Below are 27160 nucleotides of genomic sequence, written 5' to 3' on the forward strand. Positions count from 1 at the left end.
TCCAGCCTAAATTTAGTGTCCAGTTCTTTCACTCAACAAACATTTATTGAATCCTACTATATACAATACACTGTATAACACATTTGTCTATTAAGCAATTTTTCTTGTCCTTTAGACAAAGCATTAATCTCTAAATATACCCATATATACACTGTGTATACACATACATGCACACACACACACACACACACACACACACACACACAATCACTTCTGCCTAATGAATACATACCCAAGTAATACAGAGTACTGGTGTTTGCTTCAAGGTGCCAGTCTCCATTCTTGCTAGTGTTCCAATTCAATGGGTTTAAAGAACCATTCCTCATATCAACAACATTAAACATATCAGGATTTTGGGTGAAGTTATGTGATATAATTACATAGTCTTCTTCCTATAAAAGTTTACAGAAAAATGTGGCTTGTTTTATACATTAATATTCTGTATAACAACATTAATTTTAATGACATATAATTAGCCCCTATATTAAGATTTAAAAGTTTTGGTTTTAGTTTGTTTTGTACCTTGCATCTGTATTTTATTTATTAATATTTTACATGTCTATAGCAAAAATGCTACCTCTGTCACTAAAGCAATGAAAGGATCTCTCTATTCTCTCTTCTGTGTGTGTGTGTTTATACTTTCATGTGTATGTATGTACACTGACGGGTATGTGTGTGTGTATACACCTATGTATTTAGAGAATATTTTATTTCTTTTTTTAAATTGGCAGACAAAATGGTAGAGAATATTTTATTCTATAATGTTTGAAAATATTTAACATGATGCTGCACAAATATGTAGTATAAGTGGAAGAATATATATGGGGAGAAAGCATCCAATTCACAATACTGGTCATCATCAGAAGTGTAGAGTAGGGAGGGAATGAGATCTGGGTAAATCATACAGGGGGCTTCTACTTTATCTAACATGATTAATTTCTTTTAAAAAATAGAAAGTAAATATTCATAGAATGTTATTAATAGATTCAGATAGTTAGGTGGTTGGCACACAGGTATTAGTGTGGGTTTTTAAAAATAATTTTCTGTGTGTTTGACATATTTCATGATACACATAATAAAGCCCTTAACTGGTACCTGAGACATCATAAACACTCAATAGATGCAAATTATTATCATGGTAATAATAACAGGGGCACAGTTTAGTACTATGGGAATATGGGAGAATATTGCTTCTGGTACTTTTGAGAGGGTTTTTTTGGCTTACTTCTTATATTTAGAATGAGTTGTGGAGGATGTGCAGGACTTTAACAGGTCTATTTGTGAGGCAAGGGCCTTCTAGGCATAACAATGGGTGTAAGTATGAGCATGTAGGCTACATTTGAGTAATATGCAATTATAATTATTAGAGATGGATTTTATAGCTCTTTGCTTACCTTAAATCCATAGAATGTTGATGTATATGATATGTTGGTTATGTGATCCACGTCTTTAAAATACCAGTTAATGTGATTTGCGTTTGGAATCAGAGCCATCCATCCAGACATGTGAGTCAGTCGTTTCTTCTGAAAGGGAACAACGCTTGTGCCTGTAGAAGCAATAAAAGGACCAAATAATAGTGATCTCTACCTCTAGAAAATTCCTCCTTTTATAAACAAGTGCAAATGTAAAATATTGGTCTAGTCTATGGAAGTCTCTAAAGAGGTCAGTATGGCATTTTATTACTTATGTTCTAAATGTCTTTGTTTAACTGCAGACTCCAAATGTTTAATATTACATTTAACTGGAATGTAAAATGCTTTCTAACTTGCAATTTTGAATTGAGATGGAGCCCTTATTCCTTAGGGAAAGATACACTTGAAACATCATGATGATTATGACTACTAAGACAAAAGTGCTTAAATATATTAATACAATTCTTCAGATATCATTGATCTAAACATAATTCTATTTAATTCTTTTAAGAACTTAATTCTTCAGGATCCTTCATTTAAATTGTATGTGAACATAAGCTCTGATTCTTTATTAGAATCTCCTATATCTATTGAGCTAATTAAAATCTGTATAAAGATGCTAATTTTTAGTAGTAAATAATTTTATTTTTTAATAAAGTTTTGTTTTAGAGTGCTTAAGGAACAAGGCTATGGCTAGACCTACCACTTAATATTGGCCAAGATATGTAAATTTTGAGAATGAAAAACTTGAAACCCAAACAACTTGTTATGGTAAAAAGTTATATAATTTAGTAACGCCTTGGTCATGAGAGAGAGCCTGACAACTTTGGTAGAATATTTGAAAAGGTCTCTTACAATATAAAGTAAAGATATTTGATTAATTGCCCCTATTTTTTCAATCCCTTGCCTTCTACTTTTCATCTTGGATTGGATTTTATGTTAAATTAGCAACGTATCATCTTAGAATTTAGGAGGAAGAAGCTAAAAGCAAGTTATAAAATAAACTACTAAATCATTCATTTTCTTTTGGGAATAAGGCAAAAATAAAACCTACTTCCAATATGAAGGGGAAAATTTATTAATTCTTAGGCTTTATAAGTTAGTGTTAGTTTTAAAAGGTCCATGAACAAAGCACTTATACTACCAAAAACCCTGGAAAGTATGAGAAGAACCGTGATTATCTGGATTATTGTTCAGGAAATATCCACTCCTCTCCCTCCTTGAGTCTACCCTCCTTGAGGGCAGACTTCCCTGCTCTGTTGATGTCGGGGGACTTCTTTTGTCCAAAGGGACATCAGCAGAACTGACATTAGCAAAGGCTTGGAAAGTGCTTGCTTAGTGAGGTTTGACATCTTGAGCCTCTGCCATCACCAGGAGAAGAGGCTCCCCCAGGTAGCAGCTCTCCTTTCACCTGAGACCCAGAATGAGCACACGTGGAGCCACTTGAGCTCAAACCTTGGTGAGAAACAAAGTCCCCTAGATCCTCACCTTGAAGAATAGCCTCCCAGGTGAGCCCAGCCTAGGTCAACCATCACAGCTCTCAGACATGTGAGTAAAAATAAATAATTGTAGGCCTAAGCTATTCAGTTTGGGAATAGTCTGTTGTGAAGCAATAGTTAATTTATACAAGATCTAATTAAAGTCATCTAAAACCTCTAGAATATATTTGGCAGATCTAAACTCCACTGAAGTTTTCTAATGCATGGGATTATATTAATACGTTAACCTGGCATTTCTTAATAATTCAGTTTCATAAGTAAAACTAATTTTAATTTTTCTTAGTTGTGGCTTTTCCTATTTTTTTTTCAGCTGTACTCATTACAAGTACATTGGTTTTAAGCATCTTGGACTGAGATATAAGCTCTTTGAAGATGAAATTTTTTAAAAAATAGGATCATTAAGAGTAAATGTCTCAAATTATTTTGTCATCTGCTCTAACTTTATACATATATTTACATAAAAATATATCATCATGTGTGAGATGCTTTGATAAAGATATATAAGAATATATGTGAAATTATACCAAATCTTACTTCCCATTGATCTAGTACACTTTTTAAACTGTTGATTCATTTAATATACATATATAATCCAAATGAGTGAACTTTTTCTGGTTTTAATTTTTAGTAGTAAATAATTTTATTTGACTTCAATGGAGATAAAATAGAAGTAGTCAAATTTTCCTTACTATGAAGTTGATTTTTTTTGTCACATTAAAAAGTAAAGTGCCTCACATCATGTTTTCACTACTTTGCAATCTGGTCTAAATATTGCAACAAATTCCATCTAATTCAATACTTGCTGAGTACCTGCAGTTTTCATCGTTCAGTGTTGAGTTTTGTGGTGTCAGAAATATAAATTTATATATCTTACCCTCTAGGTGTTCACAGTTTAGTCACTAAATAAAAACCTTAATTCTTGAAGGGAATAGGCCAAAGAGCACAGAGAGACTTCACAAGAAAGCTATCACCTCATAAATTCAGAAATACCAGACTTCATGAATCAGAAAACCAAAATACAGACAAATAAATAAAAACTCCTTCCTAAAATCATCACCACCAACAACAACCACAAAAAAAGTTAAATGTGAGATGTTTGAATATTATACCTTAAAAATTAATAAATGCATATATACTTTATCATGTTATATATTTGAAATAATTTACTTAGGAATGTTGCACATCTCTAAGTTTTCCATATAAGTATATCTTTAACCATGTTTTATAAAATACTCTTTTCGGTTTATTTACACCTATGCCATAAAGTATTTTAAAAGATTATTAAAAATACTATATTATGACATAGTAATTAGAAACACTAAAATATTATCTCATCAGATAAAATAACTTCATTTGCTTTTGATGTATTGGTTACTTTTTGTTTTAGCCTGTAGTTTTCATTTGGAAGAAAACATTCATAGATACTCTGCTTAAAATATCGTTTATTATACCATAGTCTCTAAACATTTAAGTAACATTCTTCCATTTGGGATAACTATTTATCAGAAGAAAAGTAATGGCTTCTGGGTTTATATCATTAAGGCACTCAGACAGGGGGTATAACTATTACCCAGATAGTAGGTATATGACCCTTCCAATCTATAGGAGGAAAAAAAATCCTAGTAAGAGTGTTTTAAAATTAAATCTAATAACATATCATCTTAATAAATGATGGACATGGTGCTGCATACTTGTTTCCTCTGCAGATCCACTGCTCACCATCTCCATCTGCCTTCTGCCTTATGGCTGGGTTTGGACAGGGGGATGCATAAGGAAGAGAGGAAAGGGAAGGAGGAAGGTGAAAGTGATGTCTTTATCCCCTGACTCTCACTCTGTGGGGAGGGAGGGGCATCTTGGTGGGCTCTTGCATCTCTCAGCCAAAGGGCACAGCTTCTTGCAGGCAGCCTTCTTCATACAGCTCTATCTGTTCTGTAACTGCTGCCTCCCTTTACCTTTCAGACTCAGCAGTGGTAACAGCATTTTTCTCTTACTTGTCCTTTGAAGAGTTCTATGGTGGCTGTTTTCTGGATGCTGGAAATGCTGGCAGGGGATGCTGCAATGGAATTGACTTCCCTAATCTCTGTAGGAATAATGGGATCTAAAAGTGGCAGGAGTCAGTGCTTACCTGTCAGACATAAAGTTAGGTTTAATTAGCCCAATACCTACTGGACAGAGGAATAATCAGAGTGTTCTGACCTGCGGGAATCTATGGTGATAGCTGATTGATCTTGGGATGCCAAACTCTAAATAGGTGAGTAGCATACTAAGGTGATATTTGGTGAATATGTGGGAAGAAAAATGATAGAGGTCTTGGGTGACAGAAATCTAACTTCTTACCTATTTTCTAAATCCAAAACAATTCACAGACAAAGAGCCCCTCTACTGAGTGGGAGAAACCTGTGGCCACTCAGGCTACTGTGTACTGGGAAAAGGAAAATATCCAGACCTTCCAAGTCATTAGATCTTGGCTCTAAACTAATCCTCAAAGATCCTGTATGCCACCACACTAACACGGTCCGCCAGTCAGAGTGGGGGCTTATGAAGGGCAGGTGATAGAATTAGTCTTTGCTTAGTGTCACAGTGAGCCCAGTGGGGCCACTGGGCCATCTTATGGTTATCACTTCAGTTCCAGAATGTGTAGTGGGAATACATATAGAACTCTGAAGCAAGGGCAGAAGCTGGAATTCTTACAAGAAATATTTTAATAAGAGAATCTGATAATGTGGAGTGGAATAACAAAACTCCACCATGTCCTGATGGATTCAACACAGGTAATTTTAGCAGCTATCATGTGGCTGGTATAATCATGCTACAAATTTTCAAAATTTAATTGGTTTATATTGAAATACATTACTTTAGCTTCAACTTGCAAATCTGCCCTTTAAATAACATTAAATGTGGAAATTTTGAAATACTGATAGTGTTTTTAAGTAACATTATGAAAGTATTTGAATATGTTGAAGAAAAATGGTTAATGTTGACACTGTAATGGGAGAAAGAAACATGCTTAGATTGTGTTTTTTTTTTTTTTTTGAGACAGAGTCTCACTCTGTTGCTCAGGCTAGAGTGCCGTGGTGTCAGCCTAGCTCACAGCAACCTCAAACTCCTGGGCTCAAGCAATCCTCCTGCCTTAGCCTCCTGAGTAGCTGGGACTACAGGCATGTGCCACCATGCCTGGCTAATTTTTCTATATATATTTTTAGCTATCCAGATAATTTCTTTCTGTTTTTAGTAGAGATGGGGGTCTCGCTCTTGCTCAGGCTGGTCTTGAACTCCTGAGCTCAAACAATCCACCCACCTCAGCCTCCCAGAGTGCTAGGATTACAGGTGTGAGCCACTGCGCCCAGCCCTTAGATTGTGTTAATAAAGGCTCTTTCTATACTTATGATTTCTTATTATTAATATATGTTTAGATTAGACTTTGGTGATTACATATTGCCATCAAGAAGCTGCATCATTTAGATTTACCAAGAAAATGTGGAAACCATGTTTGATGATGATAAAAGACTTTGTTTAGCAAATCTGAATCATCAATGAATGCTTTTCCTATTTTCCAAAATCTGCATTTCATCAGAAAAGTATATGCAAGAGTGGACTCATTGTAGATAGATATTTTAACTAAGAACTTCTAGACAGATGATGGATTGATGGACAAATGGATAGATGGAATGATAAAGAAATATATATTAATACATAGATCTGAGACAGTCAGGGTGGGCTAGGTCAGGTAGAGTGGGAATAGATATACTTAACAACTAGAACAATTCCCACATTGGTTCCCAGACTGACGGAATGAGGACAAATCTGGTAGGAAGGATTAAGTGGGCACTCTGAAAACTGTGCCTCTCACCCCCTTACCAAGATAATAAACTAAAAGCAATTTTAAATCTTTGAGAGAGAAAACGTAGAGCTTAGTGCCATGATCAGAGATTTGAGAGCTGGGGATCAGGATTATCACTACATCCCCATTTAACTTGCTTGTTTGGCTGGTGCAAATGCCACATGTATCATGAAGAATGACAGTAAATTAATACAACCTAGTCAAGTAACGCTGTCAGGCATATCTGGTGTTCCATGTATTGTGTCTTTACAGGAACAAATCAGTAAATCGACAGTCCCTGGCACCTGGTATGCAGCTATTGACCTCCTAAATGCTCTTTCCATTCCATCTCAGTCAGCAAGGATAATCAAAAACCTTTGCCTTGAATGGAAGGAACAATGGTACATTTTTACTATCTTGCTCCAAGGGCTATGCTAACTTTCCTGCTCTCTGTCATAATGTTGTCTGGAGGTTCCTTGATCAGTAGAATATCATGCCGGCCCATGCATTTATTCAGTGCTCCTCAAACACCCGCTTTGAGTGTATTATTGTTTCCTGCTTGGATTCTAACATAAACATGCTTTTTTGCAATATTCAAACCATCAAGTAAAAATCCAAGAAGATGATGACAAAGGTCTAGGAAGATATATTTAAATTAGCAGCTTAAACTATTATATTCCACTTACCAAACGAGTCTGAGAGAACCACATCCTTTTCAAGCAGAGATACTGGGGAAGGCTTGTTGAATGCCAAACGGTGGAAGCTGACTGAGGCATCACAGACTGAGCCAGCGAACCCAATGCTCCACTCGGCTTCTTGAGTGCAATGAGAAGGGTCTAACAATGAGCTGTGTGGAATAACAGTGTGTCCTTTGTACCCTGGGAAACAAACACAAAGAGTATGTTTTCTATTTCATGTTAAAGAACTAAAAAAAACAATCTACAACATACAGGTAGGATGACCCATAGTACCACCAATAAAATCTAAAAGTCTTGGTAATTTTTTGTTTGTTTCTTTGCATGAGGCAAGGGGATCTTATACAGGAGCTTTGCAGTCACTCTTCGCTCAGGGACCTTATTGTGCATGTGGCTGAAACACAAAATCTGAAGCACCAATGAGAGTCAAAGTCGGAGACAGGAAGTGGGATAAGTAACTTGGTCAAGGACTCACAAGATATAAATCTGGGCAGTCTGGCCATAAAGCTGGTACCAACAGACCATCAACTAACATTAAAAACCTAAGCTGAATTAAGCAAATCAATAAAGGTTATAAAAAGCTTTATTTATCAAAAGCATCCAAACATTCTGCCTCTTTAAAGCCATAATTAGAATAGGAGATGGAAGTCAACAACTGTGGTTGAGAACTCAGGGCATCTGACTACTGAGATGAACCTTCTTTCATCTTTCAAAGAGTCTTTCAAAAGTAAATCATTAATATTTGTATGTTTACCTGCCAACTGTCCTTTCTTATAAAGTATTATTCAGTACCCCCCAACATACACATCCATGTTATCTACCTTAGACAAGTTTTTATCATTAACAATTTGTAAAGATGCTAAATTCTAGAAAACATGAATATTTATAAAATATTTAAAATGTGACATACTTGAAATGCTAAAATTTAACCTACCATGTGCATTTGTATATTAAATTTTGTTCCCTTTTGGTACTTTGAATAAATCCCAAACTTAAAATTTAGATTGGAAAGAAAAGAGTTAATGACAGGCTTGTGGCTTATTTCTTCTCTTTATTTTGTCAAGGACATATCTAGTCTGTCTGCATTGCTTTTGTAAATAAACCTGCCTTTTTTTTTTTTGAGACAGAGTCTCACTCAGTCTCCCAGGCTAGAGTGCTGTGCCATCAGCCTAGCTCACAGCAAATCTCAAATTCTGGGCTGAAGCGATCCTCCTGCTTCAGCCTCCCTAGCAGCTGAGAATACAGGTGTGCACCACCACACCTGGCTAATTTTTTCTATTTTTAGTAGAGACAGGGTCTTGCTCTTGCTCAGGCTGGTCTCAAACTCCTGATCTCAAGCATTCCTCCTGCCTCGATCTCCCATTGTGTTAGGATTGCAGGTGTGAGCCACCGCACCTGGCCTAAACCTGCCATTTATATGTTTATGGGACATGATTGGCTGGAGAACTTGGGTAGTCATGTAAGCAGTTTCTTATCTGTGCAATTAACTGAATATAAAATGGAGACATTCTAAAACTTAAATGGCTTCCTTTTGTGATTAATGTTTCCATAAATATTGCCCAAAATTTTCTCTTAATTCAAAATCAACATGCAAATGCAGAAGAAAAAGGACATATTTGAAGGAGTCATCTGACAGTCTGGGGCTCTTTCAGAAAACAATGTCTTATCTGTGCCTGGGGCTTGCCTACATCCTTTAAATCATTAGTAAGGTTTGGTGCTGGATAAGATACGTAATTCATGTTAAGTCTGCTTTAAAAATTCAACATATAGCAGTAACATTCACTAGGTGTCAGGCAGGTGGGAGGGGGAAGGAAGGGATGGGTATATTCACACCTAATGGGTGTGGTGTGCACCATCTGGAGGATGGACAGGCTTGAAGCTCTGACTCAGGTGGGGCAAAGGCAATATATGTAACCTAAACATTTGTACCCCCATAATATGCTGAAACAAAAAATAAAAAACTTATTACCTGTAAGTGAACCATCAGTATCAATCAGCACCACTTCATGTTCCCATCGAAAGCCAGCCTTGTTTGGTGTGTGAAAATACTGAATGTCAACAAACTTTGCACTCCAACCTCCACACCTCTCATTACAAACTCCAGTGATGGATGTCACCCCCAAAGCTGCACAGTTGGGACGATCAAAGTTCATAAAGTGCACAGAAGATACAGTCAAGCCTGCACTAAATGGGAGAACCAGGCCTTTTGTTGTGCAAAATGCAGATCCCATACCCAGTTCATCAAGATGACCAACTATTTTGGCATTTTTAATCACTGCTCCATTGGTCTCACCCCACCCTCCAACATAAGGAGCCAGAATCCTCTTGGTCTCGATTCCAGCCTCATAGTTATTTACCATCACAAAGTTATGGAACTGAAGGGCACCTCCATTAACCCATTCAGCTCCTTTTTGACAGTTCCAAGTAGTAAGTGAATTAAATATGGCAGGCACTGGCACTGTGGAAGTACAAGATCCCGTTTGCATGGGGAAATATTCTTCAAAGATCCACAATCCAAACCAACCTTGAGAATGAACAGTATTGTTAAAGAATTCTCCAAGTGGAACTCTTTTTTGGCAAATGTTTCGGTCATAGGATGGCCCATCAGGGTGGTTGTTCATTCGGTACCAAAAACCAAAGTGAGTGCCACCAGCAGCTACATTGTGCCGGATGGTATTGTTCGGGTTGGTTACCCAAAATGCAGCTGGGGTCACATCATCATTCAGAAGACTAGTACTTTGCTGTACAAATACTGCCAAGTTATATTGCAGGATATTGCCATGTTCAATACCATCTTCTATAAAAAATGCTCCTCCCTTGATGTCATATATAATATTCCTCTCAACCAGAAGGTGATGTGTGTTATGGATAGTAACAGCTCTGTTATAGGTCTGGTGAATTGCACAGCCTCTTACGTAAGATTTAAACTGTAAATCTCCAAGCAAGTGCCAATGTATTGGATATCGCCCCAACCGGAAAGCCTGGCCAGCATGAAATACCTGTAAAACCCAGAAATCAGAGCCATTTAGTGATCCACATGGACTCAGAGTTTGACTCACATTTTCTTGTTTCAAAATAATCTCCAATTTTATATAAATTATTATTAATGTATTCATATCTTCCAAATTATTTGTCATTTGAAAAAGTTATTCAACACCCAACAATTCTTGTTTTATACAGTGTATAACAGACCATGCTTGTTACAACATGCATAAATGAATAAATGAAAAAAAGCCATCTTTGACTCTTCTGCTTTTTACCTTAGTCTATCAGTAAACTTTCATGTTTTACAAAATAAAACTTTTTTATTTTTTAGACAGAGTCTCACTCTGTTGCCCAGGCTAGAGTGCCGTGGCATCAGCCTAGCTCACAGCAACCTCAAACTCCTGGGCTAAAGCAATCCTTCTGCCTCAGCCTCCTGAGTAGCTGGGACTACAGGCATGCGCCACCATGCCCAGCTAATTTTTTCTACATATTTTTAGTTGTCGGGCTAATTTCTTTCTATTTTTAGTAGAGATGGGGTCTCACTCTTGCTCAGGCTGATCTTGAACTCCTGACCTCAAGCAATCCTCCTGCCTCAGCCTCCCAGAGCAAAATAAAACTTTTTAAAAGGCTTTTCCCCCTTTACTTTGATTCTTATCTAATAAGAAATATTTCTTGAATATTTTCCATATGCCAAATATTATGCTAAGTGTTTTATTTAATATTTGCATTATCACAATCTTTATTGTAATCCTATGAAGTAGCCACTTACCATTAACATCATTTTACAGATAAAGAAACGGAAGTTAAGAAAGGCTGAGAATCTTGTTCATAGTCACAAAGCTTCACTGAAATGCAAGTTGGTCTGACTCTAGAGTTGATGCTCTTATTAACCATTCTGTTGTGTATTCTTTCAAATGGTCTGCAGTCTAGTAATCTAATACAGAGGATGTCAGTGTATGTGAATGTATGTGTGTGTAATAGAATACCATGGGGTAAGCAAACATATAAGATCATCTATTTATTTTCATTCTCCATGTAAAAATTAAAAATTAGCCATTACTAATATTTAATATCTGGATTGACCCTGGCAACCTCACTCAGTCCATATCTCAGATGTCACATGTGTGTATGTAACATATCTTGGGAGAAAGGAAGTTACCAAAAATGGAAGTGCTGACTCTGTCACCATCAACACAGTCTGTTTAAAGCCACATTTAAAGAATTTATGGATTTTACTATCATTTTTTTCCTTCCTCTCCTCCTTCCTTCCTTTCTTCTACTGAATACTTGGGAAGAACTCTGCTAAATCCTGATTATAAGAGTGAATATGAATAAGATACATAAAAGCTCCTAATATCTTAGGGATAACATGCATATTTATTTGTTCAATTAATAATCAGTTGAGACTTAACTACCCATCATGCATTGTTCCCAACACAGGGGAAACATTAGAAAACCAAAAAGGAAAAGTCTCTGAAATAATTTAGCTTATGTTCTAGAGGGGAAGGTGGAAAATAAACAAATAGTAGCTATTATATTAGGAGTTATGAGTAAATTTTAGAAAAACAGGGTTGGGCAGCAATTTTAAATAAAGGTGGTGAGGAAAGGCCTCTCCTGAGAGAGAACATCTGAGAAGACACTAACTGAAATAAGGGTGTGAACCATGCAAGTATTTGGTGGAAGAGGATTCCAAGCAGAATGAAGAGCAGCACAAAGAACCAGGGATAGGAGTGTGCTTGATATGACCACACCGGGAGGCCTCCGTGGCTAGCATGGCATGAGCATGAAGCAGAGTCATGGGAGACAAAGTTAGAGGGAAGCTAGGGGTCAGATCATGTGGGTCCTTTGGGAAGGACGTGAACTTTTGTTTTAGGTATAATACGAAGCCATTGAAAGGTTTTGAAAAGGGGCATAACAAGATTTGATTTATGGTTTTAATATTTCACTTTGGCTTCTGTGTGAAGACTCTCTTGGAGCAAGAGTGGAAGCAGGAAGACCAGGCAAGAGAAAATCACAGTAGTCCAGGCGGGAGGGGATGGTGACTTGGGTTTAGGATTGTGTGGGGGCGGTGTAAAAAGGTGGATTATGGATACAGTATTGCGTGGGTAGAGAAGATAGAATTTGCTGATGAATTTGATATAATTGTGAGAAAAATAGAGAAACAAAATTTTGGCATGACAAAGTGGGTGAATAATTGGGTGTTACAATTGTCCACTTACGTATTTGTCTCCTCTACCAGATTATGAGTAGCATGTGGCAAACAGCAGGAGCTCAATACATGTTCGTTGTGTCCGTAACCTTGGGAAAACCACTGTGATTTAATGCCTCTTACCTCTACATATTCTATTCTTCCAGTTACCATATTAGTACCAGGTACAGGAGCATGAAACATAATGCAGCCTCCAAACTGGTCACTTCCTATTTCTTCTCCAAACTTTCCTTGAAGACATGTCTGTGTAGCAAATTCACCTTTAAAAATATTTAAAAAAATATTCATAAAACAAAAACCATGCCTTAGTCCTCTTATTATATTAAGGATTTTTTTTCTCATACCTAATTGTATCTTTTTATTCACATATAATTTCAATCTCATCCAGGAACATAATTATTTGCATTCACATCACCTCCTTTTCTAGATAGTAAAAAATGTAAGTACCTTGTCTTGTTCACCTTTGCACTCCTAAAAGAACTTACTACAGTATTTTTCAGAGAGGATAGTAAATAAATATTTGAATGTTCAAGGGAATACTGATAGGGGTATTCAGTTTATTATTTCTGGATCTTTCCCCCAAGATTTTGGGATTAATATAATTAATGCAGTCTGATACTTGTATAGCATGAGAATATTTATGACGTCACTTGATTCTCACAACCATAGTAAGTAGGCAGAACAGGAAGTACTCTTATTTTAAACAGGCTGAAACCAGATTTCATGTACACTGTGAAACTTAATGCAGAAGAACTGGAATCAGAATATAGGTCATTTAACATTGAATCCAATGAGCTTTGTTTTATACTTCCCATTGAATAAAAGGCTATTATCTAAGCTGTATCTGTTATTATTCAAGTACTTATAGGATTGAAGCAATATTAATGATTACTTAAAATATCTAAAAGAGACTCATAAAATGCATTGTGTTTCCTACTATTCAAATGAGAACTGTGGTAAACATTATTAAGGTTCACCAATATCCAGTTCTTTTCTACTCCTGGGTACACAGGGCCTTGCACGGACTCACTCCCTTCAAATTAGGCATAACCATGGAATAAGTTCTGACCAATGACACCTGAGTAGAAGAGACATGTGTCACTTCAGGACCAAAGCAATTACTTGCTGGTGCTTGACTCTCCAGCCATCTCATCTGCTCCGAGATCATGGAAACCCATGTTGAGATGAAGCCTCCATTGGCCTGAATCTTGGAGTTATTATAATGAGCAGAGCCCCCCATTGACCCATATTGCACACATGTAGCATGAATGAGAAATAAATTGCTGTCATTTTAAATCATTGAGTTTGGAGTATATTTATTAATAGAGCATAACCTAGTCCAGTGGTTCCCAGGGAACATTCTTGCAATATCTGGAAACATTTTTGGTTGTCACAGTTGTGAGGAGTGTTCCTAGAACTCAGTTGGTAGAGGCCATGTAAGCTGCTAAATGTCCTACAATGTACAGAACAGTGCCCTACACAAAAGAATTATTTGAGCCAAAATGTCAATAGTGCAGAGGTTGAAAACCTCTGACTTAGCCTACTATGGCTGGTTCAGATCTATATATCTATCTATCTCTTTATCATTCCATTCCTCCATTTGTCCATCTATCCATCATCTGTCTAGGAATTACTAGACAAAATACCTGCCTATAATGAATCGACTCTCACATACACTGTTTTGATGAACTGCAGATTCTGGAAAATAGAAAAAGCATTACAAAATCTTTATATCATTAAATATGATTTTCTACATTTTCTGGGTAAATCTAAATGATGCAGCTTCTTGATGACAATATGTAAAACTGTAATCATCAAAGTCTAATTTAAACATATAATAAGAAATCATAAGTATAGAAAGAGTCTTTATCAACAAAATATAAGCACACTTATTTCTCCCATTACATTGTGAACATGAACCATTTTTCCAACATATTGAAATGCTTTCATAATGTTACTAAAAATGCTATCAGCATTTCCAAATTTCCACATTTAATGATATTTACAAGCCAGACTTGCAAATTGAAACTAAAACACTATATTTCGATATAAACCAATTAAACTTTGAAAATCTGTAGCTTGATTATACCAGCCACATGATAGCTGCTAAAATTACCTGTGTCGAATCCATCAGGACATGGTGGAATTTTGTTATTCCACTCCACATTATCAGATCCTCTTATTAAAATATTTCTTGTAAGAATTCCAACTTCTGCCCTTGCTTCAAACAGAGTTCCATCGGGGAGTGTGACAGTAATTCCTAAGTGTGTGTAATTCAGTGGGTCAGTTAGTGTTATGTTTATGCCACCAGCAGATACAGATGCAATGGTCCTTTTTTCATTCTCTCGTTGACTGTCTCTATAAATATTTTAACAAAAAATTTTCAAAATTAATATAAATTGATATAACATTGTTTTGGTATATTTGTTTCATGCTATTTTAAACAATTCATTTGCAAAGTAGGAAAATATTTTTCTGTCATGTAATATTCTAAAAAGGAATTGGGATACTGTATTTTATTATTTCTTAGAGTAAGTTTTTATGGGTGCCTTTAATTAAAGTAAATATTTTCCAAGTTCTACATTTGTTCCTAGAACTGTATTAGCTTCTGAAAAGTATTCAAGAGAATTATTTATTTACAACTATGAGAATCATATTCAGTGGTTTGCAACTGAAAATAATTGTATACCCCTAGGGGCCATTTGGCAATGCCTGTAGACATTTCTGGTTGTCGTAATTAGGGGTGGCTACTGGCTTCTAGTGGGTGGAGACCAGGGATGTTTCTAAGCATCTTACAATACACAGGATGGCCCCATACAACCAAGATTATCTGGTCCAAGATGTCAGTCATGACCAAGTTAAGAAACTCTTACAAAGGGAAGTCATTAGAGGTTCCTGAAAAGGGAAAGGAAATGATTGAGTTGAAGTTTAAGAGACCTCATTTTTACCATTCCTCCAATCTACCCCAAATTCCAGCCACAGCAGAAAGGACTTGTCAATTCTATAATGCGCATATTCATGTATTTAATCATTCAACAAACATTTATTGAGGGTCTAGCCTGTTTTCTAGGCAAAGAGGTAAGGACTGGAGATACTAATTAGAAAGTACCTCTAATTTTAAGGTGTCAATGTCAAATGTGTCAATACCTGATTGTACCTTATCTACTGCAGTGTGACTGGTGCTGTTAACAGAGGTAAGCTTAGGGGAATTCCTTCTATGTCTTTCTGACATTCCCTTTGACTCTTCTCTCCCTTGGCAAATCCTTTTCCTCCTTTAAATACCAGTTTAAATAACAGTGCCACATGTGAAGTAGATTAAAAGTCACCACTCTCAACTTTCCCAGCCCTTCTTCCAGGTTCCCAATACACCCTATGTAATGCCCAGTTAGTGTTCAGAGCAAACACATTGCAGTCCTATGAAGCATCTACTTCTTGGTCCCTTCCCCTGGCCTGTCTGCTCCTCTAGGCAGGGGACCTGCTGAATCATTTTGTTTGCTGAGCACTTAGTACAGTATCTGTCACTAACAGTTTTTATTGATTAAACAAATTAATGCATAATGAATTCATGTGGGGAAGAAAGTGGAATGGAGCCCAAACAGGAAGAGGATGTAATATTCCAGGTGTGAGGAACTGAAAATCTAAATTAAACTGACAGCAGGAAAAGCTGATGGAAGAGACAACTCAAGGGCAGAACCAAAAGAACCTAGTGATGCGAAGGAAGTAAAGAATGATGATGATTAGAAGATCATTGGGAAAGCTTTTGTGAAGAAGGAAATTAAGACTATAGGGGTTTGAAGGAAAAGAAGAATAGTAAGGATGAAAGAGAAGAAATGGGCATATCATATTTAAACAGTTTAATAATTTTTTAAAATAAAGGATAAGAAAAAGAAAGACGCTAGAGGAGACAGGAGAACAAAGTTGTTTATCAAGATGATAGGCGAATGGGGAAAACAATAATTCCAAAGAATCCAGGGAAGGACAGGGAGAGGTGGAGATTAAGGATGCTTGGAGATAAGGAGAATCAATGGTACAAGATCTCACAGGTGGGATGGAAAAGGGGTTTGGGCTAGCCTTTCTTTAATTCCCTTGGATTAAAGAACACAGCAATTTCTTTAGAAAATAAGGTTCTGAAAAGCATTTTCAATGTTGTGTGCACATCTTTCTTTCTTTGGTGGTAATATCTAACATTTACATAATACTTTGAGCAGAGTTATGCTCTATTGACTTTACACATATCAACTCACTTAATTCTTACAATAATTCTATGAGGCAGATACTAACAGCATTCCAATTTTACTGAAGCACACAGAGGTGAAATAATATATCCACAAGTTAGTAAGTGGTATTGCTGGGAGTGGACACAGGTTGACTGACTTTTGAAGTCATTTTCTTAACCACTGGATTTACAAACTCTCAAATAAAATTTTCCAATGAAATAATGGACAATGAGTTAGATTTGGAGAGAAATCTCCTTATTTCTTATTTCTTAAAACTAAAAAGCCCTATGCTAAATTCTAAATTTACCCTTTTATTCCAAACAGAATAAGCTATAGATGGAGATTTTCTATTCTGTTAGTAAGCCCTATCATTTTTCTTTTGCTTTTTTGCCATTATTATTTACTTATTTTTTTGCCATGGTATAATTAAAATTTCTTCCAAGGGCAGAAAAAAATGAGCACTTATAAAGCTAAGTATATGTTTAACTCTTCTTAACATCTGCAAGTCTATTTTTAACTTGGAAAATATCAAACTCAAAATGCCATCTTGAATTTTAATTTTAAATTTAACCATCACCTTAACATAATTTAGCTATTTCTTGTCATAAATTAGTATTTGTTCCCTGATAAGTGCAACCATATCCAATTGTACTATTATCTATAATTTGAATAATAAAGCAAAAATAAGGCTCTTGTTGCTCCTACCCTAGATACACTTGGTGTTGTTATATTAATTTTTTTCCTTTTATTTCTTATTTGGTAAAATATATAATTAAACAGAAATTAAGGGTCATAAGCAATTTCAATTTTAAAGTGTTAGGCACCTAAAAGGTCATGTTAATCATTATTTTTTGTATAATGATTTCTTCCCTTTTATTCAATCATTATCAACAATTTTGCTCCTTGGGAACCACTGCCAAGACTGTAAGATAAGAAAGAGTTAATTAGCTGCTTGCAACCATGTTCTTTGGTGACCTCAAACAAAGAAGCTCATTTACATTTTTTGTATTCATTAACATATTTAGTTAAAGCTCTAAGTGGGATATTTTCAAATGACTTTTAATAGTAGAATGATTTTTTCAAATAGAGTCTGACATGGGAAGCTATGTATTAAAAAAAATATTTTACTAGGACATATTTATTTTATAGGTTCAAAATTATACTTTATCTTATCATAAATTTAATCAATGATAATACAATTCAATAATGATCAACAAAATGTTGACATTTGGCTGTTCATGTTTCTTTTAGTAGAAGTTTCAAATTTAAATCAAATATTCATGGATCATCTGAATTGTCCCTCTTTTACACAGTATAGAAATTTCTTTTCTAAATCAAAATCATTAAGCCCAGAAAATATTATACCTGTGTCCTGTGCTTGCAATTACAATGTTATCTCCTGCTTTCCATGTTACTGCTTCTTGTAAAATCAAAGTTCTTTCCCCTGCCTTTGCAGTATCAGCCAAACGAGTCCAGATCACAGGAACAGGCAGACCTGGAGCCAACAAACAAACAGTATTTCTTCAGATATATCTGACTGGTTATTGAGAACTTTACACAGCTAAATCTTTCCCTGGATTAAATCAACTTTGAGAAGGTTGATTTTACCTTAGAATTTCATACCTTTCTGAAAAAAGAAATATGCAGAATGCTTGCTTTATGAAAGTAATAATTAGGTTTAGTAATAGCATGTACGAGTCTATAAAATTAAAAAGCGTTCTTCTGCAATGATATACTCTATAGCAATCTTTTTTTAAGGGACACAATATGAATGTGGTGTGATAATATTGATAAAATGGGTAGAGGTCTATCATCTTTGTCATTATTGGTAAGAATTGCTTAAACTAATAATCTAGAGACAAATATATAAATTACTAAGAAATTATAGTAGCATATATATTTATCACAATGTAGGACATTTATGATCATAATGATCATAAGATATCATGTTTATGGTATTCTAAATTTATAAAATAGATTATTGCAATATAGAAGACTTCAATATAAAAAAGACTCATACCATGCTTCCTTGAAATAATAAGTTGCCCTGGTAGCTTAAACATAATCAAAATCATTTTTACTTCCTGGCAATTTTGCAGGATACAGTTATAGAAATGTACAACTATAAAGTTATTGTTATATTAAGGTATTAAGTATGAAATGTCCAATTTCCTTAAGTACTAAGTTTGACAGTTGATATCTCTGACATTTCAATTTGACACTTCTTGTTTTATTTTTATTATGAAGGTATATTATTAGTCTTTCAAATGCATGTTTTGGCTTGTAATTACCTTTCAAAAATTTTTTAGGGTAATTTTTGTGAAACCATGGATAAGTCAAAAATTCGTGTTATTTTCGAATATGAGTTGTGTCATGGAACCAATGCAGCACAGAGAGCTAGAAATATCAAAGACATGTTTGAGAAAGATATAGCTAATGAACGCACAGTATGTCATTGATTTGAGATGTTCCATTCTGGTGATTTTAATCTTGAAAATGAGCCATGTGGGCGTCCTGAGACTAAGGTAGATAATGATGAGCTAAAAGATGTAGTGGAAGTGAATCCATCTCAATCTACGTGTGAATTAACAGCAAGGTTTGATATTACTATTCCAAAAACATTGGACCATTTGAAACAAATTGGCAAGGTAAAGAAGCTGGGTAGATGGGTTCTGCATGAATTAAACAAGTATCAGAAAAGAAATTGTCTTGAAGCTTTCCTTTTTTGATGTCACGACATAAAGGTGGAACATTTCTATACCCTATTGTTATGTGTTATGAAAATGAATTTTTTGATAATCGCAAGGATTCAGCACAATGGTTGGATAAAGATGAAGTGCAGAAACGTGGTTGAAAACTGAATATTCATCAAAAAAAGCTTAATGGTATCTGGTGGTCCAGCACTGGTATTATCTACTAGAGCTTCATGAAACCTTGTCAATTGATTACAGTGGATGTCTACTGCAATCAATTGGATGAAATGATGAGGATGTTTACGATTAAGCAGCCAAGATTGGTCAATAGAAACAGGCCAATCCTCTCAGAGACAATGCTCAACCAACCACATGTTGCACAAACAACACTGCTCAAACTACAGAGACTGTATTTGGAAACTCTCTGTCATCCACCATGTTCACAGACCTTGCACCAACTGACTACCACTTCTTCCAGGCTTTCCAGGACCACTTCTTGCAAGGAAAAATATTCAATTCTCAACAAACTGTGGAAAACATCTTTCACAATTTCATAACCACTCGCTCTCCAGGCTTCTACGCTGCTGGCATAAGCAAGCTACCATTAAGATGGCAAAACTGTGTTGGCAGTTTAGGTGCATACTTTGATTAATTGTACCGCATCTTGTTTAAGACATAATAAACTACACTTTTCATTTGAAATTGGACTTTTCATATTTAATGACCTGATATTTTAGAAAGAGCTTGTTTTCAGATACAAATACAGGAAATGATAATCTTCTGCTTTCAGATTTAGTACCTTTTTATATAGATAAATGAAGTAAACAGAGTCACTCTGTACTACGATAAGTGCAAAATGAGACAAAAGGCATTGAGAAGCACATGGAAAGGGCTAAGAGGAAGGATATAGAGCAGGCCCAGAACAGCTTGCAGAGTGAGACCCTGGTTCTGGGTCTTGATAGTATGCAGGAGCTGGACTGGCCTGGGTACAGGGAGGGAAGAGGTAAAAGGGGATAAAGACTGGATATCTAATGAGGAGCCTGGCAAGTTTTCACTTAGAGAGCATTGTCGGGATGCTTATCCCTGGTTCCCCGTGAGTCTCTCCTCTACCAACTCTGAGCCCTTTGGCCCCGTACCATGCAGATCCAGGATTCCCTCTCGCACAGCCAGTGTTTTGGCACCATATACAGGGAGCTCAGGAGATCGCAGATGCCCGTGCAAAGTAATGACAGCCTTGTGTTGAAATGGGGATGCTTCCGTCCCAATCTGCAAGAGATGTCACAAATGTCATTCAGAAAATTAAAACTCAATATACACAATTTTAGTCACACAAAAGTAATTCCTTTTTTATTCTCTCTTCTCTTGTGAGAATTAATTGCTCAGCTGTTCATATCTTTTTTTCCAAAAGATAAATTTTCTAGTCAGCCAAATACACTATGCCAGACCTCTGGAAAGTATACTGACTGACTTTAGCCACATCTTGGAGTTTGAAAATTCTACTCTATCAGAATACACTATTATCGTCCCATTAAAAGTACAAGAATACTCTGGGAAACTTTTTCCGCAGAAAAAGGATTTTATACTAATAACGGAAACCTAAACAAAGATAAACTTAGGAGAGGTTGGTATAATTAACCATCCATTTTATACATAATATTTCAAAAGGAAATAGAGGTTAGAAATGAATATATTTCATGTTCTCGTGTATACCTGAAGAATGCCTCCATCTGTAATTAGAATATTTTCTGCCTGGAGTTCAATGTCAGCTTCATCAAATATTAGAGTTCCACCTATGAACCATATAATTTTGAAATATATCACAAGGTCTTGTTAAAAGTTACCTATTAAATTATAAATTAAAATTTAATTTCTTATCCCTGTCCTCTAAAATCAAATCCCAAGGAAGATTATTTTCCCTTGAACGTTTGTTATTTTAAATGCTATTAAATATCTCAGCTACACAAATTAGTTCCATAAGCACAGGGCCTCAAAATATAAATTAAGATCAAAGCAATTATAGACAAGCATGTTTATAGAAACCCTTATAACACCAACATTAGCTCTGAACTTTTACCTGCTGATTTGCACTCCTAGCAGCTATAGCATTATTAAAAAATGTACAGAGATACATTTTTTATGAAACTGATGTAACTTGTAAGCAGTAAAACTATACTTGTCCAAAGGTCCAAGATTTAATAACTTCAAATACGTAAAACATTGCTATTATCGCAGAAGTTAAAAAAATAGTAACAATGCAAAAGTCTTCTAGCAGCTAAAACCATTATAGCAAAGTTTATGCACTAAAGCTCCAAGAGCTTTACTCTCATCAATTAATGATTCTTTTACATGCAATTGTAACCACAACATGCAGTTGTGGTTATTTAGTTTTGTATAGTAAAAACAGAATATCAAGGAGCAGGGAGAACCCCAGGTAATAACCAAAAGCAGGTTCACAGGCAAAGAAAGGTGAGAATCACAACCTGTCTTCCAAGGAGAGTCAGGGAGGTTATTTAGGATAGAATTTAACAAATCTCTGTGATTTTTATAACACTTGAGACCACCTACATCAATATTTTTTGAAGTGGAAAATACATTTTACTATTGTGATCTAGTGACAGTGCCTAGGCATGCTCACATACACCCCCACTGTTAATTGAAACAAAAGTTTCATAAAACAACATTTAACTTTAAAAGATAACCATATGCATGCAATCCATTCTGATACTTCCTATTTTATTTCATTTAAGAATTGCTGGGTGCAACATACTAAATAACACCATAACTATAAATGCATTATAAATCTCAGTTTAGAAAACTCAGTACTATGCTCTGCATTAAAAACATGATGCAGCCATGGATGTTCATAATCACAAATTTGATTAATTTCACAGACATATTCTATAGCAGAGTCTAATGAACAGATTTTTAGAAATTTACCCTGAATAAGCAACATTTTCAGAATAGGGGTGCTTTGATCCAGCAGAATTGTCTGTCCTTTTGTAATAACAACAAGGGATCCTTCTTCTGGGGGAGATTTCCCTCCCCAGGAGAAATTGGAGGACCAAGCATCAACATATAGAAAGTCAGCGTTGTCCTGTAATAGAACATGAGAGACTTTTAAATTTTGAGATTTTGTCAGAATATTTCATTCAATTTGTCAAAAAAAAAGGAAATCTAAATGATAATCATTCGTATTGATAATAAAATCAGTCTACTTTAAATATATTATAGCTACCTCTTCATTTATTTCACAGTAATAATTAAGCAAAAAGTCCATTACCAATTACTCTACAACCCAAAATAATTAAAAATCTAAAATAATACACATTTTAGTAAAAAGCAACAAAAATGTAAGCTATTTTAAATTTATTATAATTACAGCTGAGTTATTTTTTGGAGACATTAAAGTGAAACATCCATGACCAATGAGTCTACCTCCCATAATGCTAATTTTTCTATTGCTGTGATCACTATACCAAACAGCACTATTACCAGTTGGGCCATGCCAATGCTTCTGATGTGGACATGAACTAGAGCCCACCCTGAAAGTGTATGGGCATTCGTCATGCAGATGATGTGTGTCTTGTTGGAATACTCAACATCACATTTGGCTTCAGCTACGGTGATGTTAACATCCTCCATGTTTTCACTGTAAGGAAAAAAAGGGGAAAAACAAAACATTTATGTTTTTCTCAAATTTCTAGCTCACACTGTCAAATCCCTTTCTTCATATGTATCATTATAAAAATAATGATCTTATCCTAGGAGCCATCAAAGTATAGACTGACACTTTTTTCCCAGTAGAAAGACTTCAAAATATTCATTGAGAAAAAATCAAAGAGATTCATAGGCCAGGAAATAGAACTGTCCAAACTAGCAGGTGTTCCAGTGTTGGAGGAAAAACTGCCTGCGTTCAGTTTATTGAGAGATTCTATGTTGGTCTCCAAACAGGTACTTCTATAAGAGACTTACGAGGAACATTTTGTCCATGTGACATTTCCACCACATTCACAGACCTTGGAACTTAACCTTTTCATAAAAATACAAGGCCAAAGTAATTATAACTACTTAAGGAGTTAAAATGGCCTTCTACGGTTTGTGTGATCTGGTATTTTGAAGTCAGTTTTATCCACTTGAGTAATGATGACACTGCAGTACACAAATTTGAGCCAAATAATGAGTATGTTTAAGACAAAGGAACCTGACCAATTGTAGTGGAGTGGACTCAATGTATGGAAAGATGTTTCTTTGACCCAAAGAAGCAAATCATAGTTGGAGATAGGAGGCTGGAAAAAGCATAACAAGGCGACTGTGATTTATTTATGATGTTACTAGGATTTGGGGCAAGTTATTTAACTTAATTTCAATCTTCTAACCATAAAATAAGATAAAAACATCTCTTAAAGTAAGGCAGGAAGTTTGTGTGTGTAGGAAGGTGCCTAGTACAGAGTAAGTACTCAATAAATGTTATCTATTACTACTATTTTGTGCCTCAAATGTGACTTATGAGCAGATGGGGACACATTACATGACTATGTTTTGGCACTGTCCTGGCATAGGAAAAGGCAGGCGCAATGGCTTGCGTCTGGAAATACGCCCTGATGCACGTGTGCGTGAAGAGAGTACCTGAATCTTGACCCCACGATGGTCAGTCTGGTGCCCCCTGCTGTACTGCCTCTCTTGGGAGATACTGCAGCAATAAGTGGAGTCAGTGACACCATGTAGGTGAACGGAGTTGTGGACTGTGACAAATTTTCCCCATTGACCACACTCACGTCACAGGCTTGGTCAGGTCCTCTGCCTGTGAGAAGAGGATCAAACTTGAGTGCAGTTCTGGCCATCAAGCCCTTATTCATTTCCAATCCCCCCCGCAACATTTTCAATAACATCTTCCTTTTCCCACAATCACTTTCCAATATGCACAGGCTGTATGTGAAGTATTAATAATAAAGACCTCTAGCAATAGCCAAAACATCACAAAGTTCATGCATATTACTGACAGGGAAAAAAACCCTTCCTTCCTAAGAGACTCTTATTATAGAGAATTCTACAAACCTGCCCCCTTACTTTTCCAGTTCTAGAGGATCCAGCATTGCAAATAGAGCAGGAAGGAGGGAAGAACAGCTAAAGGTGGGCACAGTGACCATGGCAAGGGTGATAGCTGAAGGAGGTAAGAGAACTACAGAAACCTGATACGAAAACATAATAAGACCATGAAGAGCCAGTGTTCAAACAACCCAAAATCTCCACCAATCTTGACATTATTGCCACATATTTTTTTATTAGGATACAGACTCTGGTGTGGAAATGATAAGTAAGCCCAGTCATTTTCTTCAATATTCTTTAAGAAATCAGAGGAAAGAAGCAAAAATACTTAGAAAAGCTTCACAAATATTGTTAATGTTTCAAAAAATATTTCCACATAAAACATACCTTTTACTCAGCTAGAATAGTCATGTTGCTAGTACATTAATAGGAACTAAAAACATGTTCACTATTTGACATGCTCAATAAACTAAGAGAGTCATCAGTTTGTCATAAGCTGAAAAACTATAATTTATTATTAAACAATTTTCTCAAACCCAAATTTTATGAATCGTGAAAGACCTGTAAACCTAGAAAATAAAGTTCTGAAGAAATTGCTTAAAATTAGCACAGTCATAAAGTGATTTATTAATTACCCCAAAGAGCATAACAACTTGACAAAGAAATTCAGACTGTGATCTTTATAAAATTAATAACCATTTCTCAAAGGTTGCTATTCTTTTTTCTGACAACTTACCATGATTAGGTGGAATTTCACATAATAATGTTCTGTAATCAGATCTAAGCCTGTCAACTGCACATTCTGAGCCACAAACTAATATAATCGAATTTTGTGGATTAAACCCGGTTCCTGTCACAGTCATGGTTTGACCACCACCGAAGCTCCCTAGTGAAGACAAATAAAAGGGAAAAACAAAGCTAATTAGAAGAAAACCTTTTCTGCATACATATTTGTTGCATATTATCCTAAAATCTGAATTGGAAGTAAGTCACATTAAATAAAAAGGTTCTTAGAACTGAAATTATATTATATTCTATTATTATATTAATGCAACAGAATCTCTTGATTGCAGTGTTTTAAAATTTTCACTGGTAAATGTCATATCTGGTAATTTATTTAAACTATTTCTAGGAACTAAAATTTTATTTTAAAAAGATGTCAAAAAGAATTTCAATGTAGTCAAAACATACATGTAAAATTATTATTTTAATTGAGTACATTGGTTATACTTCAAGAGTTTTTAACTATTAAAATTATTTTCAAATAGAAAAAAGATACTAATTTATGTAGAAATAATTACAAACCAGTGATGTCTAAATATGATTTTTAAAAAAATTTCCACATATGATTGGTCATTTAAGGACTAAATTTCAAATAAATTATACAGCACTAAAAGAAATATAAAGCATTATACTCTGAAATTTGATATTTTGAAATTATTACTACTTTTGCATGCTTATTTGTTTAATGCATAAAAATAAAAATATCTGCAACGTGTTATAAAAACTACAAATTTTATCAGTAGCTGAGGAACACATTGTTTTCTAAATGTTTACTGAAACAATAAAATATTTGTAGGTTTCTGCATATTCATGACTACCTTGGTTTGGATGAATATTTTGAATATTAAGTGGATACTCAAATACAACTGTGGATACAGCAGAGCCTTTTGTCTTATGATGCATCATAACAGGGAAAGTGCCACCAGCATGATCTCCAACCACACACTGCAACACACTGTCATTAAGCATGGTTACATTACACTGGATGTTATTTATCATCACTGAAATTTCCAAGATCTCAATACCAAAGTTAGACCCAGTGATCTCAATTATAGTTTCTGGAGGACCTTAAAAAAAAAAAAAAACAAACAATGTAAATATATCCAAATTTCAATACTTACACATCCACTTAAAGATATACTTTTTTACTTCTATAAATAAAAGAATATCCAAGTGTTAGTTATAAAACTAATATAAACAATATATGTTGTGTCATATAAAACATTTTGACTATAATATACACTACAGTCTACTGTAATTAACGATAAGTGATTTATCTCAACATTTATTATTTTCCAGTCCTGTCCATTCTACTGAGTTGTAAGTTACTAAGGCAGGCTAGAAGAAAAGAGAGGAGAAAGGAGAGTAGACCTAGAGTTAGGAAATATGAATGTAGATTAGAGTACATTTTAAGGATGAAACTTACTAATTTTTATTTTTGGTACTTTCCTTCCTAATATTAGCAATTCTTTTGAGGATAGACTGCATTTTTCTTAATTCAAATACTTTTAATAGATACAACTTGGTAAATAAATTATGGCATGTAAACAAATGTAAGATAGTAAATACAGAAAAAAGGAATTAATTTAAAGACTTACAGGTGAATGTTGATGTTAATGCCTTAAATGAGTGTACATACAACAAAGTATTTCAATGTCTATTCCCTTGTCTCCTTCCTTTGACAGATTGTGCACTGAGGGCATTAAACATATGAGACTTTTCATAGGTCATTCAAATGAATATCTATATATCTAAGTTTTAAATGAAAATTAGTCAACATAATTTGTTACAAATGCAGAGT

General features: G+C 35.1%; 1 protein-coding gene across 1 annotated transcript in view; it reads right to left on the reverse strand.

Moving 5' to 3' along the window:
- Positions 1-27160, reverse strand: part of PKHD1L1 (PKHD1 like 1) — a 155404-nt gene that overhangs the window by 48862 nt on the left and 79382 nt on the right. Inside the window, exons 39-52 of the mRNA XM_045561019.1 lie at positions 26178-26426; positions 25313-25462; positions 24157-24331; positions 23023-23179; positions 22468-22624; positions 21241-21320; positions 20667-20796; positions 18203-18332; positions 14737-14978; positions 12744-12880; positions 9396-10425; positions 7418-7609; positions 1395-1546; positions 233-392 (exon numbers count right to left, since the gene is read on the reverse strand). Of these exons, the coding sequence (XP_045416975.1) occupies positions 233-392; positions 1395-1546; positions 7418-7609; positions 9396-10425; positions 12744-12880; positions 14737-14978; positions 18203-18332; positions 20667-20796; positions 21241-21320; positions 22468-22624; positions 23023-23179; positions 24157-24331; positions 25313-25462; positions 26178-26426 (3141 nt within the window). The remainder of the gene's footprint in view (positions 1-232; positions 393-1394; positions 1547-7417; positions 7610-9395; positions 10426-12743; positions 12881-14736; positions 14979-18202; positions 18333-20666; positions 20797-21240; positions 21321-22467; positions 22625-23022; positions 23180-24156; positions 24332-25312; positions 25463-26177; positions 26427-27160) is intronic.

The sequence above is a fragment of the Lemur catta genome, chromosome 9 (assembly GCF_020740605.2).
Source record: "Lemur catta isolate mLemCat1 chromosome 9, mLemCat1.pri, whole genome shotgun sequence".
Classification (NCBI taxonomy): Eukaryota; Metazoa; Chordata; class Mammalia; order Primates; family Lemuridae; genus Lemur; species Lemur catta.